General features: G+C 37.2%; 2 protein-coding genes across 3 annotated transcripts; one reads left to right on the forward strand and one right to left on the reverse strand.

Moving 5' to 3' along the window:
* Positions 1–22: 22 nt before the first annotated feature.
* Positions 23–831, forward strand: LOC110677852 (39S ribosomal protein L35, mitochondrial). The gene is made up of 2 exons (XM_021849553.1): positions 23–177; positions 237–831. Exons 1-2 carry the CDS (start codon positions 153–155, stop codon positions 764–766), a joined length of 555 nt encoding a protein of 184 aa, XP_021705245.1. The 5' UTR covers positions 23–152; the 3' UTR covers positions 767–831.
* Positions 832–11,219: 10,388 nt separating this feature from the next.
* Positions 11,220–15,794, reverse strand: LOC5566901 (fumarylacetoacetate hydrolase domain-containing protein 2A). 2 transcript variants are annotated; one of them, XM_021851109.1, is made up of 5 exons: positions 15,651–15,794; positions 12,661–12,835; positions 12,195–12,591; positions 11,494–11,825; positions 11,220–11,436 (listed from the first exon to the last, which is right to left on the reverse strand). In XM_021851109.1, exons 2-5 carry the CDS (start codon positions 12,789–12,791, stop codon positions 11,277–11,279), a joined length of 1,020 nt encoding a protein of 339 aa, XP_021706801.1. In that variant the 5' UTR covers positions 12,792–12,835; positions 15,651–15,794; the 3' UTR covers positions 11,220–11,276. The 2 variants fall into 2 exon arrangements, with proteins under 2 accessions (XP_021706801.1, XP_021706802.1); XM_021851110.1 differs by lacking the exon at positions 15,651–15,794 and having other exon boundaries at positions 12,195–12,608; positions 12,661–12,761.
* Positions 15,795–20,889: the final 5,095 nt, after the last annotated feature.

Consider the following 20,889-nt stretch of genomic DNA (forward strand, 5'->3'; position numbering starts at 1 on the left):
GGAAGTGAAACACGAATGTTTCCCTTTTTCGCCTCCATCAGCTTCAGTGTTATGTGATCGCTGTCAAAAATCATCACACGATTCCGGTTTTCAGAATGTTTTACTGAAGTTCGTCCAAATTTTCTTCGATTTATTCAATAAATTCATCCAAAATGTTGCGGGCGATTGTTTGCATAGGTAAGTGTTCAAATCATCAATGTGATCCAAACCCGAACTCTGTATTTCTGTCGTTTTAGCGGCCAGAAATCTTACACGGCCATCCTGTGTCAGTCGCTTGGCTGCCACCCCGAAGCCGATCGACAGCCTCAGTGACCTAACTCGCAGCTTTTCCACCCTTCTACGGATCGGAAATGCTCCTGGTCAACTGCGAACCCCCTTCACAGTCACCGCTCAAAACCCCAAACCCAGCATTTCGAACCCGGTCGCTGTTCAGCTGCCACAACCGAACCGTACGGTTATCAAATTTTCCATGCGCAGCGGTAAACGAAAGAGCGTCAAACCGGTCATGAAGCGATTCAAGCGGCTCGACTGGGGAGGATGGATCCGGACCAAAGCCGGTCGCCACAAGCACATGTGGAAGAAATCGGCTGGCCGAAAGCGCCGTCTAAGGCAACACGTGCTGGTCAATTCGCAGCAGGCAACGCTGCTCGATAAGATGGTGACGAAGTACTGGAAGAGACCGCGGCACTACATCAACGATCCGTACACGCCGTACCACACGAGGGAGGAATTCCGCGAAACCAGACGCAAACCGGTGAAATATTGAAGCTCAGGGCCTTGGTATTGTTAGTGGGCGATTGTAGGCAATAAAACGGTTTAAGAGGAAAATAATCATAATCGTTTTTTTCGTTCTAAATCAAATCAATGTTTATGAACATCTATCATTATCCTGCACTTGCTATTCATTGGCGTAAATAAGGGTGAGCCAGGGCGGGCCTGACCAGCTCCAAACTTGAGCTTGGTCCTCTAGAAACTTTTGAAGACAAAATGATGAGTTATTCTAGAAGTTGAACACGTCAAATATTTTAGATGATCATTGTTTGGCAGGTAATGAAAATTTGTAGTTTTAAAATGCCTCATACTTCCAAACTCTTTTTTGTTCGTTATGTTTTAGATGCTAGAATTTACCGAATTGTAGTTTCATTGTTAATAAGAAAACCAAAGCTTTTTAATTTATTAAATATGGTTACATGTTTTAAAACAAGCTTCGAGATGTTGGGATCAACTAAATTTTTTATTCAAATCAATGGTTTCAATTATGATGGGAAATGTTTGTGTATAAGAACTATAAAAACTTTATGTCAATTCTGTTCAGAGACTGGTTCAAACGAATTATCATTTTAATTTAGATAGTTCTGCGGTTATGCAAAGCTGTTTGTAATTAAAAGATGTGACTACTTTATTATGAAAATTAGATAAAACATACTTCTAGACTTATTAAATCGGTGACAAGATATCGAGTGTGAGCATAACGAATTTAAGCATTTTTAAGCACGATTTTTAAGCATCATCATGAAAACAATTTTCGAATTCCACAAATTGGGGTTACATCCAGGTACCGCATTCTCTCTTATCTAATTTATATTTGATTATTATGATTATTTATATTTATTTAAGTGGCTTTTCGCCCAAGGTGAGTTCACTCTACACATATTTAAGATAATTTTGAAGGACTAAGGGGTTTTAAGTAGATGAAGAAAACCGAATTTAGTACTATACCATTTAATTCCACTAGAGTTTGTATCCTTTGACAGATACGCGTATTTCGACCTCAACTGTAAGGCCGTCTTCAGTGTCGTGTACTAGACTCGACTCGTCGAGTCTAGTACACGACACTGAAGACGGCCTTACAGTTGAGGTCGAAATACGCGTATCTGTCAAAGGATACAAACTCTAGTGGAATTAAATGGTATAGTACTAAATTCGGTTTTCTTCATCTACTTATAGGTATTCTACTAAACAGCTCGAAGATTTATTAACTAAGGGGTTTTTTTTTCTGAAAGTCACAGTATTACAAATGTATGCATGTAAAATAAAAAAAAATCTAAAATTTGTCTATATTTATATTCTTTTTTACAACGTCCGATGAAACAGGTTTAAGTTGAGAATCTTTCACTTGCACCTGTTCCAGTAACCTCGTTAAAAATGGTGTTTTTAGTTTCTGCAAGAATTAGGTACCGTAAAATGGGGTGTTAAGGACTCGTGGGGTTTTAAGGGATCGAACTTCTCAATCAAGTTCGACAAATCACAGAAACCTCGGAAATCGATATATAAGTCATCTGAAATGCTCGATTTGTTCAGAGGATTATGAACTGCATTATGTAATAGGAGCTGTCTATTAATATGAAGTATTGTGGTTTGTAGAATTTGAAAACCTTGTAAAACATTTCTGTTCGAATTTTATGGGCTAAATACATTTATCTACAAAACCATGAAATATATTTGATAAAAATTCGCGAGTAAGGTAGAAGATAAGGAAATTTAATTGAGATCATAGTACAGACAAAAACTTCATAAAATTCTGTCTGGGTTTCAATTTTTAGAAACTTCTATGAAAAAAGACTCGTTTTGAAAATAAGTGGGGTGTTAAGGAATTATCTATTCTAACTTTTCTAAGTAACTAAACTCATTAAGCTTATGCCGTAATATATTTCAATATAGTTTTGAGTTGCTCCGTCAAGTTGAACTACAATGTAAAGTTAAGGGATCTATTTAGTAAGTCAATAAATATCTCCAAAAATGACTTGTTTCAAAATTTGGTAAAATTGGTAGGAAAATCGAAATAAAAACTGATTAATGTGAATATGGTTTTTTAGGATAATATTTTCATAAGTTGTTCCATCACATTGGAGAAAAGTTTGCATATAGGAATGATTATCTTATTTGAAATGGTTTTGGAGCTATTAATTCTTTTAAATTTTGAGATTTATTGGCGTAATTTCGGTCCACGGGTTACATTAATAAACATCGTTTTGATTAAAGCCGACATTTCGAGTATTTATTTGCTCATCTTCAGGGCAAACTACAATTTACAAAAATATTACTATTTGTCTGGTTAAGTCCGAAACATTAATTAATAATACTTACATCATTGATTTGTTTTCAAGTCAAGTGGGTTTGGACGAACATTGATTGAACGGCTAACAACATTACACTGCAATTACAAATGAATTTCGGAAATAATAACTTAACTCACATAATTTTAATTTTAACGGAGCACAAACTTACACAGCTTTCACCCGAGCACATCTAAACAGGTTTGACCTAAATTACGCCAATAAATCTCAAAATCAGTCTAGACGGTCGATATTCCATCAAATTCTTTTAAGTATTACCTAGGTCCTAGATAAACAATCATAGTATACGGTTATTTTCGAGCTTTTTTTTGGAAAATATATAGTGTGAGCGAATCCGCTCTGTAATGGAAACTTTTTGTTGGGATTTTTCCCGATCATGCCAATGGGTGTTACATGCAAATCCGTTATTTGGTGTGGTGCTTTATTTAAAAGGCAAATTGGACACTTTTCCTATTCACACTTAAAGCTTGTTGAGATTATCCATCTTTTGACAAGTCATGACAAGATTGCTCTGCACTGTTCTAGAATACGAATACTGCATATAAGTATAAAAATCTTTTCAAGGCAATTGTGCGATGCACTGATAGCTTGCTTGAAAATAGAATCAATAGGTATGAGAGATTTAGCAGTTGAAATAAAATGGTTAGCGTTTTCAGGAGTTCCAACTTGAATTATATTGAAGTAATATCATCTTTAGATTTAACAAGACCATTAGAGTTGAAGGGACACATCAACGATGTTGACCAAAATAATATTTTTTTGCTGTTGGCAAAATATAGTTTTATATACAAAGCTCAAATTCCTTAACACCCCATTTTGAATTTTCGTCAAAAATCACACATTTTTATGATTATCTCAGAAATCTGCCATAGGATCGTCTTCATTGTAATTGGCTTTTGATATACGCGCCGGGAGAATGGTAGGACTGTATTTTGTTCAATTATTGGCATACTAGAAGTTGCTCCAATTTTAGGTGGAATTTTTTTTTCATCCCTTAACACCCCATTTTACGGTAAGTAACGTATTTTTTAGTAAATATGTATTAATCAGTCGTTGTACCTGGATGGAGTCCTGATAGCAGGGAAAACATTTTATTTTATTTTATTTTATTGATCCCCGCGAAGTAATGACCACCCCAGGCGTTGCAGAATTCGCTCTCATTTGAGAATGAAGCACGATCAAAGCAAGCAAAGAAAAACATCCCATCTGTTGCGGTCCACGATCGTCATTGTATCGCAAGGTGTAACAAGTCTGATAAATGGAAGCAGCGAGCGAGAGCCCCAACGAGAGAGCGATGATAAAATCCATTTTTCTCGCTTGTTTACCGTTGGGGATAGGTGTTTTTCTTTACTGGCACAATAAACAATCCACGAACTTCCAATAACAACAGTGTCCCCCAGGCTTGGAGCATGTTTAGAGGGGTTTTATCATGCACTACTATCCCCCCAATCTGATCAAACTTGTAGCAGTAAACGATAAACAGTCTCTCATAATGTGCAGCATGTTATGATAGTTACAGAGAGCGATACGTGAGAGATTCTCTCAATTTTCTTAGGATTCAATCCCTGGACCACCCTCTTGTACGGTCAAGGGCCAAGTCTCCAGCATAAGTTCAAAAACTCACTCCTTCCATAATACACCTAGGATTTTGGAGTTTAGGAAGTAGGCAACGCAACATCTTTGACCAGGAGATTCTTTAAGTTTTGCTTCTACTCTAGACTTCCAATATACGTATGAATGATGCAAGGTCAAAAGAACATGGAATCAGTCATAGTCATAGTCATAGCGGTACCCAACAAACATTTTTGCTGAATTAGAGCTGAACAAATCACTCTTAAGCTTATTTCAGCATTTCAAGCTATTGTTCAGCTACTAATGTTACTTGGGTAGTGAAGTGTTTTGCCTAAGGATTTGTGTGGTGTTTTGTAAATAGCTCTGTGGAACAAGTTCGTTATTAGTTAAAAATTTAGTTAATCTGATTCACCTTTCAATCAGTAATAAGAATATTTACAGAAATATGATACTTATCTTTTGTTGGCCAATACGTTGCCATGTCTTCCCTCTCCGATGCATTTTTTCTCGTTGTACCTAATGGCGGGTTAGATATGAAAACAAGGATAAGGAAAGAATAAATGTTAGTGATTGTTACATGCTTTATTGCTGTATTGGCCTACAATGAAAACATACAAAATTCGCTCTTTGGATTCCCACGATAACAATCCCCATGCAGCTTCCAAGAAACTCCATGACAATGATCACTGTACGCCATGCGCTAGGGCGATTCAAATTTCAAAAAAATTCGAAAATCCAACCTCCCATATGCTCCTCATCACTCTTACCATAAAAATAGCGTTCTGTGAAATCTTCAGCCTTCTAGGTGGTGATTCAAAGGTGGCCCAAAGACAATGCAGGTCTATACGGAAACCACTATGAAGAAATTTTGAGAAATGTTACAATCGTGCTAGTACTGTAATGCAAGTAGAAACCCATCATCCCATATTGAAAACTCATTCTTCAAATCCTAATGAAGGATGTTGCTGAAGAAACAAATCCCTTTTGAGCTAATTTTGTTTGGGATTTGTGTACATGTTGGCAGGGCTATAATCCCATATTAAGCTAAATTATAGCAAACAAACTCATGAATATCTCTTCTGCTATCCGTCGGATTGCATTTCTCTCTTCAGCAAATTTCTTTATCATGGTTTGAAGAATGAGTCTCTACTGTGGGATAATAAATTTGCACCTACATTACTGTACGAGCGTGTTTGGAACATCTCTCAAACCCCCCCCACAGCAATCTCCACACAAACGTACATTGTCCCGGGCCACCCTCAAATCACCATCCAGAAAGCCGAAATTGTCACAGAACGCCACCTTCATAGTAAGGATAGCGAGGAACATATGGGAGATTGGACCCTCGAACACACTTGAACCTTGAACCGCCCTAGCCATGCGCGGCATTCAGGGCATCTCAACAAAACTTATATAAACAACAAAAAATGAAACCAAAAGAGCGAAAACCCTAATGTTTCAATGTAGGACAATTCAGCTTTATTGCATGTGAGAAGTTCTTGGTGATATTCTCACAACGGCCATTCAGAATGGTTCGACGGATGTAGATAAAAGATCTTTATGATAGAATTAACGCAACGACATGTTAGTAAGCTCATAAAAACAATCGTATTTGCAACTGTTAATTTAGACAGTTAAGCTAAGGGTCGATTATTGTATATAACATTTTATAGAAGCAGAAGTAAAACACGAACGCGAAGTAATGACCATCCATCCCATCTTCAAGTGCTCCCCACAAGCACAACACTTAATTCTGGCACTTTAGAACGTCCATGTTGTAACTTGCTCACACAAGAAATCTGCCTCGACCGAGTTGGCAGAACGCGCCCATACCCCTTTCTGAACCGAAGGACAGGGTAAGTCCTGATAGCAGGGCAAACATTTGAAAAATTCGACAATTATTGTCAACTGGATGGTTTGACTTGTTTTACCTAAGGGTCGATTTCTTCATCACACTTACCCATATTGTTAAACTAGGTTTAAGGCCTAAGCGAGGGTGAAGAAATTGACCCTAAATGTTTTCGGCACTGCAATGTTAACAATAAACTAACACGTGAGTTACTCCTACGTCAGACGTTTCGGTTACTTCATTTAACCTTTTTCAAAGGGATAGGATTTTGTTTTTTTGTTATTGTGTGTAATGTACTACTGGTTGTCTGTAATTTGATGTAATGGCGTCTTCTGTGGTACATGCGCCGCGATATGTTCGTATGGCACTCTATTGTGTAGCTATAAAAGCTTAATAGCACAAAGCTTGTTTTAGAGCTATCTCAACTAACTTTTCTTGCCTACGTTTTTGGTTACGGTTGAGCATCGCGCTTTCAAGACCGATACCTACTGCTGTGTCCAATCCCTCTGAAGGAGGTTAAACAAGTAACCAAAACGTCGGACGTAGGAGCAACACACGTGTTAGCTAATTATTAAGACTGCAGTACCGAAAACATTTGAAGAATGTTATGACAAATTGGTTCAACTTCTGGAAAGACTTGCTAATGCAAACATTAGTGTCAATTTTAAAAAGTGTAATTTTCTTTCTAAAATCTTAAGCATATTGAAGCCACTTGGTTACAAAATATGGTTTGTTGCCCTCCCAAAAAAAAAATGTATATACAAACGATAGAGAAAGCTAAAACACCACCAAATGAGACTGAACTTAAAGCATACTTAGAACTCATTAACTATTACAATAAATTTATACCCAATATGTCAACTAAATTAGATGCTCATACAATCTTCTGAACAAAAGCTGAACAATTATTTGGACCAAAGAAAGACTTTACTTTTCAACAAAGCAAAAGAAGAAAAACTAAAATAATTGAACTTTAACACTTCATTGCACTTTAAAAAAAAACCTAAAAATCACCAGTAAGGATTTGATGTTCGATGTTCAACATATAAGAGTTTAAAGATATTTGCTAGCATTACTAGTGATTTTTTGTATTTTATCTTTTCTTTTGCAAAAGTGAAGTTAAGTTTTTAAGTTCAATTAGTAGTTTTTTCTTCTCCTTCCATAAATTTGAAAACAGTGTTTGTTGTCTGCTAACAGACTGGATTTTTATGACCCTAGGAGTTTTGGTATGATACTGAAAAACCAATCTGCTTCACGTTCTTTTCCTTAAACAATGCTCAGAAAAAGCATCTGCTCCTTGAGGCTTTGGCACTTGTTTGCGCACAAGTTTCTGTTTGGTCAAAACTATCAAAATGGCGTTTCTAAAAACAGTGCTTAAACAAAATTTATCGCAAGTAAGCTAAATTATTCAAAATCCCCTGTCCTTTGGTTCAGAAAGGGGTACGGGCGCGTTCTGCCAACTCGGTCGAGGCAGATTTCTCGTGAGAACAAGTTACAACATGGACGTTCTAAAGTGCCAGAATGAAGTGTTGTGCTTGTGGGGAGCACTTGAAGATGGGATGGAAGGTCATTACTTCGCGTTCGTGATTTACTTTTGCTTATCTATGAAGTTATATACAATAACCGACCCTTAGCTTAACTATTTAAATTAACAGTTGCAAATACAATAAGCGTTTTGAGCTTACTAACATGTCGTCGCGTTAATTTTATTATTTATTTATTTATTTATTTATGCCAACAGGTAAAATATTTACCCCAGTGACTAGTTTAGCACGACATTAAAAGTAAAATAATAAAATTACGAACAGGAGAAAAAAAAATTAACACAAAATTCTACGGAAGTTACACTTATTTGCTACGCGGGACATATTGAAGTCAAAGACACGATAACATTGATTGAAAACACGGCACATGCTACGCATAGGTTCATGCAATCCGTAGTTCGTCCTGGCTGGAGAAATGATCAAAAACGAGTGCGAGCGTAGGTTGCGGCTGGGTATGTTGATATTCACCAGACTAAGCAGCGTTGGACAATCAATGTTGCCTTGCAGGAGGTCTCCAATAAAGCAGCACTTTGCAACATTGCGTCTATCTTCCAGTAAATCCAAATTTATCAGCTTGCAACGGCTCCTGTAGCTGGGTAAGTTGAGTGGATTGTTCCATCTGAGATGACGCAACGCAAAGATAATGATCTTTTATCTCATCAGTCGAACCATTCTGAATGGCCGTTGTGAGAATACCACCAAGAACTTCACACATGCAATAAAGCCGGATTGTCATACATTGAAACATTAAAGTGCTCGCTCTTTCGGATTAATTTTTTTGTTTTTTTATCATTAGTTTCAGGAATTCTTATCGTGGGAATCCAAAGAGCAAATTTTGTATGACTTCAATGTAGGCCAATACTGCCATAAAGCATGTAACAATCACTAACATTCCTTCTCCCTTTATCCTTGTTTTCATATCTAACCCGCTTCGAGGAATAATTCATCGGAGGTAGAGAGGCATCTCTTATCATGGCAGCGTAATGGCCGAGAAAACGTCGGATTGCGGTCGCATCTCTCCATCCTCGGTTTTGCCCACGCATCAAATGAACTTAATATTCAACTAATATAGAGAAACTTTAAAGTAGATGGAGTACCGTGTACCTTTTAATTCCGCTCCTAAATGCTTATCTTTGACAGATACGCGTATTTCGACTACCACTTGCAGTCTTCTTCAGTGTCAGTTACTCGTATCCACTGAAGAAATCGTCACATCTCTCTACCTTAAATACTACTACAGATAAGTACCTACACAATCAAACTACCTAGGAAAAAAATTTCGACAGGAGTATACCTGTCATGTCTTGGTCAAAAATTGGAAAGGGGGATAATAATAATTATACAAATCCCTAACTATCTACCTATGTATTCAAGCTCGTTTATATTTCTTAGGTACAAACTTAAACAGCCTTGATTGTCCATTTCCTTGATCCCTATTAAGAAGTAGTGAAGCCTTTTGTTTGTAAATTTCTAAACTTTCAGCGACGTCTAGTTTCCAAGATGAAGATACGCTTCGTAAAATTTTTGGCAAATTTAGAAGCAATTAACAGTATCCACAAAGATATTAAATTTACTCATGAAGAAGAAAAGGATAACAAACTACCTTTTTTTGGTTTGCTAATTACTAGGGAATCGTCTCACTTTGAATTTGAAATTTACCGGAAACCAACTAATACTATGCGAGTTATTCCGAGTACTTCCAACCACACTTATCAGCATAAAATGGCGGCTTTTCATCATATGATACATAGAATGCAAACCCTTCCTTTAAGTGAAACTGGAAAATCAAAAGAACTGGATTATATTTTTGAGACGGCTAGGCTTAACGGATATAGGAATAGTACAATACAAGCAGTAGTAGATAAGAGGGCAAGGGATAAATATAGGAAAAGTATGACAACACTTACTGCCGAAAAAGAGGATTTAAAAAGAGTAGCGGTGAATTTTGATACCAAGATTACACAGCCTTTGGCTAAGAAATTTCGAAAATATGGAGTAGATTTGGTTTTCAGCAGTATTATCCCCCTTTTCAATTTTTGACCAAGACATGACAGGTATACTCCTGTCGAAAAATTTTTCATAGGTAGTTTGATTGTGTAGGTACTTATCTGTAGTAGTATTTAAGGTAGAGAGATGCGACGATTTCTTCAGTGGATACGAGTAACTGACACTGAAGAAGACTGCAAGTGGTAGTCGAAATACGCGTATCTGTCAAATATAAGCATTTAGGAGCGGAATTAAAAGGTACACGGTACTCCATCTACTTTAAAGTTTCTCTATTTGAGATTCTGCTCAGAGGATTCGAACATTCATTGAAGAATTCAACTAATAACAAATTTGTTCCACAGAGCGATTTACAAAACACCACACAAAATCCCTCCTTCCACATATCCTTAGGCAAAACACTTCACTACCGTTATATGTATGACTGATTCATGTTCTTTCGACCTTGCATCATTCATATGTGTAGGGGAAGTCTAGAGTAAAAGCAAAACTTAAAGAACCTTCTGGTCAAAGATGTTGCGTTGCCTACTTCCCAAACTCAAAATCCCCCGATATATTATGGACGGTATGAGTTTTCAAACTTATACTGGAGACTTGGCCCCTGACCCCCTTGTACATCAATAAAAAAATATAAGCTAAATTATTCAAAATCATTTCCAAACATTATTGAGCTAAGCGTACCAATTCGATTTAGCTAGCGTTCGTCGAAAATCGGTGAATCACCTGCGCTACTATGGGAAAGAGAGGGTTTAAGTGTATACGGTCACAAGCATTCCATAGGGATTTTTGGTGAAGAGGGCAAGCAATCGGTTTATGCCACAAGATTGCAAAGATACAGAATTGAACTCTCTATTTACAATTTCGAAATAGACCAGGATCTAAGATGGGAAATGCTGATTTCTACATTCGTAGATCTAAAGACGATAAATAGTTTGAATTTTTCAAATGAATTTCCGATTGCAACACACAAGGTAATAAAGGTATTTGCTCTCCTTACTTGTTATTTTTAGTATTTACTTTTGCAAAAGTGGAGTGAAGTGTCAAAGTTCAATTAATGTTTTTCGACATCCCTAGAGATGAGAGAGTACTCCTCCCCTCTTGTATAGACTTCAAAAGCTATAACCTTTACAACTAAAATGCAGTGATATGATTTTTATAAAAACTTTTAACGAGAAAACTTGTTTTTGAATTATATTCAACTCCAATTTTGTATGGCATCAAGATTTGGTTCTATTGATCAGCAATCACCTTGTTCTTGATTTTTCCAATCGACTCGATCTCGCTGTCAATAACATCTCCTGGTTTCAGGAACTCCGGTGGGCTGCGGTGCATTCCCACGCCAGCAGGCGTTCCTGTCAAGATGACATCCCCTGGCAGCAAAGTGATCGACCTAGAATGAATCGATCCTCATTACCAAATCCGACACTCGATCCCAAAGAGAACTTACTGCGTAACCCGTTCGATGATATCGTCAATCCTGAACACCAACTCGCTCGTGTTGCCCTTCTGCTTTTCCACTCCATTCACGTCGCACTTGATGACCAGGTTGTGTGGATCTTTGATCAGTGACTTGTGAACCACTGCCGGTCCAAGCGGACAGAACGTGTCCATTGATTTCCCAATCAGAAACTGGCCTCCATTGCGCATCTTTTGCCAATCGCGAGCGGAGATATCCTGCGCCACGGTGTACCCGAACACGTAATCCATCGCATTTGCTCGAGTCACGTTCTTGGCCTCCTTGCCGATGACCACCGCCAGCTCAACCTCCCAATCGATTTGCTATAATTTGATTGTATTATTAACTCACAATGACTTAACTTTTAAAATAAAATCAATAAATTTAATATGCGTTGATAGGAGTAGACGGGACAGGATGAGCATCCTAAGGATGAGCTCGATTTAAGTCTACTTATACATTCTTATTTCGATAAAAAAAAGTAATCATCCTTATTATATTTTAGGAATTACCAGGGTTTCTTCTATATTTTTTATATCAACATCTGCATGAGTTTTTTTCATAAGAACTTCTACAAAACAAAACCTGAAGTTATTCCGCCAGCAATTACTCCAGTTTTTTTCAGGGTATTTTGTACTATGTACCACATCTCAATCGTGCAAGGATACTGAATTAAATATGGATCTACTCACATCGGTAATCTTGTGCGCCACCACCCCATCGAACGGCCCGACGATCGTCGAGGCGAACTTGCTGAAGAACATCGGTTCCTTCGGGATCGGTTTGTTCTGCTCTTCGCAGTGACCGCGATAGTTCAATCCAACGCAGAGAATCTTCTGCGGGTTGGTAACCGGTGCCAGTAGACTCACATCCCCGATCGGAACCTGGTTAACCCCGGCAAGCTTTGCCTTTATGGCATCCAACGATGTACCCGACTTGATCAGCTGGATCAAATCACCGGAGAAGCTCTCGCTGATGTCACTAATTTTGCTACCATCCTCCGATAGCACTCCCAATCGCTGACTGCTCCCGGATCCGGTTCTGAACTGCACGAACTTCATATTGCTGGGCGGTGACTTGGAGAAATGCCTACAAAATAGAAATTTCTGCGTTGATAATTTGTGAAAAATCTATCACAAGCTCATAAAGATATCTCACCTTTTAGTGGAGGCAATACTAGAAGAAGATTGTTTGCTATCAGCCCCAAAGTGATAAGTATTACTGGTACTGCTGGCGATGATCGCACTACGACCAATGCGCGTCGGAAGAATACGAGTCAATACGTTCATTTTCCCCCAGCGAAACGAACTCTCGCGTAACTTTTCAAAACGTCCTAAGTAACAAATGTAAACAAATCGAGATTATCATTGCAAATCATTTGCGTTACACCTCTTAGCAGCACACTAGAACACTCGTTCTGATATATTAACAATAAATCAATCTATTGAAAGCTTAACAAAATGACCAATGTTTAAAATCGCATCACTTTTAATCAATTGTTACATTGGACCTTTCATCAGAGAACCAACCATATGCCCTATGTAACATTTATGAATAAACACGATTCTAATGTTACATTGGACGTTCCTGAATAAAGCTTTGGAATAGAGTTTAAACGGTAGAATGCTTTGTAGAAGCGTGTCTGAGACACTACTTAGAAGTATAGAATGTCACAATTACTGCTTCTCAATCATTTCAGTCGATATTTTCAGAATCGCACTGCATCGCAAAATTGAAAACGCTCAAGTGACAAAAAGAGAATGAAGTACACAAAACTGTATTTTGGTCTTTTTGACAAATCATGTTTTACCGTTTCGCTGGATTGGATCAGCTGCAACTTCTCTTTTCATATTATTAACGTATTGCGTGCATATTGAGCACAAGATTGAGCATCATGATGTCATTGTATCAATCAGATTCAGATCTATGGTCTTTCAAGCATATACATATGCTTCCCGGCAGCAACACGAGCAACGTGCATGCGCGACTTGCCCACACATATTTGCAGAGCGATCAATCACCGAAGAGAGGAGAAGCTGTATGTATTTGTTAGGCGCTGGCTCCTTTCTCAAGTTCCTACAACAAAATGGACGGCGTCGTCATCGTCATCATTCCCCACCGCAATTTTTTGTTTCCACCGACGGCTGGTGCTGATTGCAACACAGCCGTCACCACCACCACGTCATGCAGTGGGAAACTCACACATGATCATGTGGGCGAAACCTTCATAAAAACGGGGGGAAGATTTAGGGAGAATCAGTGAGAGAGCAAAATGTCCTACATACAGCTCAACGTTTCCCCTCCTTCTGTTGTTACATAGGACCCATAGGACACATAGACGGAGGGGAAAAAGTGACGTCGTGGGATCGAATGAATCAAAACAAAGCACAGCTGGTGTCTCCGATTGGCACACCGCAACAAAATGAGCACTTGTACTTGAATGATTGCGCACGTGGATACAAAATAGAGAAATGAGGTACGTAAAACTGCATATTGGTTGTTTTGTCAAAATAATGTTTTACGTGTTTTACTGGATGGGATCGACATTTTCTCAGCTTCCACTCCTCTCTTCACATAGTTTACGTATTGAGTGCAAACTAGGGGAATGAAATTGTACAAAATGATGTCATTATATCCATCCGATCCTGATCCAGAGATGAACAAGCATGTGATTCCCGGTAACAACACGAGTAATGCTTACGCGCGGCTTGCACGCGCATTTGCATACCGATTGATCACCGAAGAGAGGAGAAGCGGACCTTTGATCAGAGAACCTACCACATGTCCTATGTAACGTTTAAGAATAAACACGATTCTAATGTTACATAGGACATTCGTGAATATAGCTTAGGAATATAGTTGAATCGTGGGAATGATTAGGAGAAGCGTGTATGAGACACTGCTTGGAAGTATAGAATGCCACAATGACTATTTCTCAATAATTTTAGTAAATATTTTCAGAGTCGCACTGCCTCGCAATATTGAATACGCTCAAATAACAAAAAGAGAATGAAGTACACAAAACTGTATTTTGGTCTTTTTGCCAAATCATGTTTTACGCTTTCGCTGGATTGGATCAGCATTCTCTAAGCTGCCACTTCTCTTTTTATATATCATCGTATTGAATGCATATAGGAGAATGATATTGAGCATCATGATCTTATTGAATCAATCCGATTCAGATCCTTGGTCGATCAAGCATATACATATGCTTCCCGGCAGCAACACAAGGAACGTGCATGCGCGACTTGCGCACACATATTTGCAGAGCAATTAATTACCGAAGAGAGGAGAAGTGTATGTATTTGTTTGGAGTTGGTTTCCTAAAACACTATTGACGGCGTCGTCATCGTCATCATTCCTCACCGCTTTGTATGCGCCGACGGCTGGTGCCAAATGCAACACAGTCGTCGCCACCCGTCGTGCAGAGGTAAACTCACACACGAACAAGTGTGGGCAAAACCAGCATTGAAACAGGGGGGGGGGGGGGTAGATTGAGAGAGAAACAGCGAGAAACCAAAAAGTCCTACATACAGCTCAACGTTTCCCCTCCTTCTGTTGTTAGATAGGACACACGGACGGAGGGGAAAAAGTGGCGTCGTTGCATTGAATGCATGTTCAACGCAATTGGATACAAAATGAAATGAAACATGCTAGCTGTGTGTTCAAATCAAAATGTCCTATGTTACGATAACTGAAAAAAATGACCGAAGTGAATGTCCAATGTAACAATTGTTGATACAGAACGACCTATGTGATTTATCCTATGTACATATTTTTGGTCAAAACGTCTTATCTGATGTTTTTATAGATTTTAGTGTAATTTCCAGATAAATTTTCATAATTTAATTTCTTACGTTGAACTCTATTACACTGTTTCCCTCTGCAAGCAACACAGTGGCGAAAAATTGTTTCAGTTTGATACAGTTTCAAAATATATTTTCACTACCTTCAAGCTCGATTTACTCGAAATGTGTGAATTGTTAGATAGGTCGTTTTGAAAAGTTACGCGAGAACTGTGAACTGGAAGAGATCAGAGACCTTTATATTCTACATGAATGACACGAAACTCAGACAATCACCATCGATAACTGGGTGGTTATTTTTAGTTAAGGCAGATGCGTACACCACACGATTTCAATACTTACCGGTTACCAATACAATATGCTAGAAATGTATAAATTCCCGAATTTTTGAATAAGCGGTGCTATCAAAACTGTTACGGCATCAGACTTATCAAAACAACTGAAAATAGACCAATACTGCAAAATATTTGCGTGACACTGCGAAGTTTTCAGGCATCGCATCGCATACCTACATCCTCGCCAGCTGAAATCAGCTGATAGTGGTGGTGATGAATGAATGAACGTAAGAACATAATTTGTTGTGCAACCGGTACCAAAAATGATAGAGTCGATAGGGGCGAGTATAGGCGACCTGAGACAAAGGCTTGAAAAGCATAGAAACACAATAAAAATTAATCTCCCATAAGCTTGATTTGTAATTTGAAGTGTCTCCTTTCATGCCGAGGTTGAATTTTGTAAAAAATACTTAATATTTTCTTGGAAGCATTTTTGTAAAACATTCTTTTTTGTGTAATTTTACACTATACTGAATGTGATGATTTTAATCGGAAATAGTGTTTTGGAAGACATAATGTAGAAGATAATATGTGAGAAAGTTGTACAAAAACGGCCGAAAGTCTGATTCGAATAAGGTACAGTAGGGGAAGTGTATCAGTGGGGTAAGTGGATCATTCGTCAATATTAAGCATAAACACTTGAATATGTTGAATGTTTTCGCACTATTGCTTCGTTTTAGTTTATATTCTTACGTCCACACTGATACTATTGCAAAACTGATACTACTCGTACACTAACACAAGCAAACTTGTTAGCTGCAAAAATTAATTAATTTCAAAATTATTTTCCATCAATCAAAAATCCATTGTATCTCTGTCTAAAATCGAATTCTATTAGTTTTTTCGACACATGGTGAGCATTTCAGTTCTAATTGAATGAATCACAATGAAAAATATGTGATGTTTATAAATAAATACAGATATATTGTACATGGTACACTTACCCCTACTTTTTAATGGGGTGGGGTAAGTGGATCAAGTATTATAATCATTTATTGGCAGACTGATTAAGAGAATTTTAATAAATTTTTATATCCGCAAATGTTGTTGTCCTTTAGTTATTTTCATTCTCAGCTGAAATTTGTCATATTAACTATAGAGAATTTGAATTTATCCACCTAAAAGTTTTTTTAACCTTTCTGGTATAAAAAAAATATAAAAAAAATAATAATTTCAAAATTCACACGAAACTTGCAAAAGAGCAAAATTTACTATTTCTCCAATTGAAAGCATATTATCGCACTTTATTTGACCATATAAATTATAATGTATCATCTAGAGAGATAATGCAAACATATTCATAAATAGAATAAAAAGATTTCAGTTTGTTATTTAAAAGTAAATGTAACTAATATTTTCATACTACGAGATTTTTCCAAAAACATCGTAAGGAATAATCCTACAATACTTCTGTTTAACTTATGTGTATAAATGGATGAATTTTCTCCAAATTTTTCTGGTTACAATGTTTTTTTGTTGTTCGAATTATTGTTAACTAATGTATGAATACTATTCAATATATTTTGATTAAATAAAGATACTTTTTAATTTTTAAGTATTAAAATGTACCATTACTAGCACTAATAACAAGAACCAGAGTGATACCATTTTTACTATACATAATTACATCACATTTGTTTTGAGAACAGATTTTTTTCAATTGGTGATCCACTTACCCCACCATGGTGGGACAAGTGGTTCATTTGGCGCAAATTCAATACATAATAATCAGAAAAATCAAAATTATCGATGATTTGAAGTATATTAGACCTTCATTTGTTATCCACAGAAAAAAGTTTGAATTACATTATTCACGTTAGCTGTACATAACAATGAAGTTGACCATTGATTTTTCTGTATCCACTTACCCCACGGTACCTTACCTATACTATAGTTTCTTTCTTGATTGTCTTCAAAACCTTGTCAAGTATAGAAAATTGATTTTATTTCATTTATTACTACAGTGAAGCTACATTTCATTTATTAAGTATTAGGTAGTATTATTTTATGTTTTTTTCACTATTAATATTATCAAGGCCAGAATTCCCAGTGAGTGAACAATTTTATAGTACTAGAACACCATAGAAGATCGCTAAACATTACCTAATCATGGAAAGACTTTTTGCTCCATTATTTAAAGTAGATGCTATTGATTTCCCTTTGCCCCTATCCGCAACCCGGTGCACGCGCCCTGTTGGGTTTCGAAAACCTCGTAGAAGATTACAAACCGTCAATGTCATTCCCAATGGATCATTAAAATAACCAAAACGGCTGCTATGGAAAGCATAGATAGCGCCACCGTAGCCTTCTGTGTTTGACAGAACAGCAATGCTGTCACAATGTTAAACACCATATACAGTGGCGCCTTTGTTTCGATGCGGTGAACACTTGCAAAAATACCTTCAATGATCCATTACGTCCCCACATTGCACATCAAGGGTCTGATTGTGCTCCTAACCCACCCTCAGTTTGTAATCTTCTCGCCAGCTTCAAATTATATTTTCCCGAAGTGAAAGTAATTTTGATGAGTGATAGCCGTACTATGCAGTAGTTTAACCAGAATCTTCAGGTTAGAAGATAAAATCTAAATTTTGTAATAAAAAGGTTGCCATTGCTTTAAAATTCGCCCAACATCTAATCAAAACTACTAACAACAGTGATCAATTATCAAAACTCATCGCTCCCCGGAAAATATAATCCCAAGCCCAGGGAAACTTCAATCGAGGATACTTATCGCGAGAAATATTCACACGTTAAAATCCTTAGCGAACTGGGAACAGAACATGCCTTTAACAGCTTGGTAATCTAATGTATATCACTCTAGTCTACGCATGTTTTATCCTAAATAATGTCAATAAACAGTTAAGGAACTGAACAACTCAAGTAGAATTTTGATAGCGGGAAAGCCGATTTTTTTTTTATCGAAGGAAGTTTTGTGTCACAAAATGTTTAGCTCTGAGGCGTTTGAATGCTTGAACTCCTCGTCGTGGATATATTTTACCATAAACTACAGTCTCAAAATAATTTACCTGATTACCTGGCTTTTTTCAGGTTGTATGGAATTCCCAGATAACCGGTTTTGACAGGTAGTAGACACCCAATGTGCTGCGATATCACATTGGTAGACACCCACCCAGTACACCCGATTCTGTTTTTGCACGAATTTTTTTTACACGGCCGTGCAAAAAAGTTTCCATACATTTTTTTCCGCCAAAACCTTATTTTTGCATGAAACGTCAAGAAATTGTGTTACTTTTTTGCACGGTTTTTGAAATTTTGAACTGAAAACTTTTTTTGCACGGTACGCATCCCCGTGCAAAAACAGAATCGGATGTAAATTGCTCAGAGCGTTGGCCATAGAGTCTGAATTGTGTTTTTGTACACGGCCAGAGGCGCGTCCACGTTCTAAACCAAACGTTGACAAATATTTTGTGCACAGTGAAACAAAGACAAATTTTAACCCTAACGAATCCTACGCTGGAAATTAAAGGTTACTATATTAAAGGGGCTCAACGGGAAATAGAGACCTCTTGCCTGAAAAAAAGAAACCTGAAAGGAATCAAAAAGAGGATTTCCTATGATTTCAACTAAAGATTTCTCTGAAGAATTGCTAGAGGAATTGCTCCAGAGATTCTTTCTAAGATTTCTACAGAAATTCCTTCACTAATTCTATGTGATTTACTGATGTAAATTTTAAAGGTTTTTTTCAGTAATTATTCCAGGGAAATGACAAGATATTTTAGCGTAGGATATTTTTAAAGAACATCCTTAAGTAACCCCTGAAAAACATGTGTAAGTTTTAAAGTAATCGTTAATGAACAAGTATCTCTGAAAGAACTCGTGGACTTTCTAAGAAAATTTCTTTAGTATTAACTAAAATCTTAAATAAACTTTTTAAGATTGCGTGGGAAGTTTTTGAAAATCTTTTGAAGAAATGTTTAGAAAAACTACAGAACTAATACTTGTATGTAATGCAGGAGAAATCCCAGAAATTTAGAGTCCTTGGAACAACGTGGTTGAATTCGTGAAGGAATCCACATGAACAGGCTATTTTTCAAACACTCTGGAATAATCCTTTGTGGGCTTCCTTGGGAGAAATTCCGTATAAATCTTTGGAAGATTTCCTAGAGTAACAACTGGAGGATTCGGTAAAAGGATTAGTGGAAATTCTAGAATAGTTTTAGAAAAAAAACATGATAATTTCTGAGGAGGTACTAGCGTTGGAGTTCCCATAAATTTCCTGAGGCAAATTCTTCTAAGCATTCTTTGAACAATCGTTGGAAGTATTTTTTGGGAGAATTGGTAGAGGAATATCTAGAAGTATTCCTGTAAAGGTCTCTCTAGGATACCCTGAAAGTATTCTAAAGTATTGTGGGCTTCGTGGCCGTGCGGTTAGTGTCGTCAGGCATTCAATTACATCGTGTCATGGGGTGTAGGTTCGATTCCCGCTTCAGTCATTGAAACTTTTCGTCAGGAATGTTTCATAGCTGAGCCACTGGAGGATGCTTGTCCGTTGTCTAGTGTTAAGTTACAGTCTGTGCAGCAAAAAGGCTGAAGACGGTGTCCGTGTCTTTTAAAATCACTATGGCAATTACGGAAACTTCTTCTTGGGGAATCTGAGACGAAACTATTGAAGAGCCTGTTTGACCCACCGTAGTTTCTAGAACCTTTACAATTTTGTAGCAAGAATCAATGCAAGTATTACAAGAAACAAAGATATTCAATAACTTTATATTTAAACCCTCAACCCCTTAATTTGTCTATACAACCATTCGGGTTGTTAACAAATGGATGAACAACAAAAATCCCGTAATTTGTGTAGTTTTTTTTTTCTTTGTACCGAAGTAATCAGGCTAATCGCAAAAAAATTCAGGAAAAACTGAAGATTATTTCAGAAAATCGTCACAATCTGCTCTTAATACTTTTATGAATAATGCCACAAAACAACAAAGGGTATTTGAATCAATCAGTTTTCAAGAATTACTCAACAAATTTTCAGCGAGTTCTTTTCAGCAGCAAATCAGTTTTAAAGAATTTTTTTTGTCACGATACAGCTAGTTTCCAAGATTTCCATTGTAGATATTCTCCACACGAGCCAGAACTTGTTGGGGGTCATGCACAAACCATATCACACTTCACTAGGCATGAGAAAACACAGGAAAACCTTATCGTGTCTTCCATTCTCTATAAGAATAAGTGCGACATTGATATATTGAACGGATGATAAATAGTTTAATATATTTTTC

The sequence above is a fragment of the Aedes aegypti genome, chromosome 3, assembly GCF_002204515.2.
Source record: "Aedes aegypti strain LVP_AGWG chromosome 3, AaegL5.0 Primary Assembly, whole genome shotgun sequence".
In the NCBI taxonomy this organism is placed as follows: domain Eukaryota; kingdom Metazoa; phylum Arthropoda; class Insecta; order Diptera; family Culicidae; genus Aedes; species Aedes aegypti.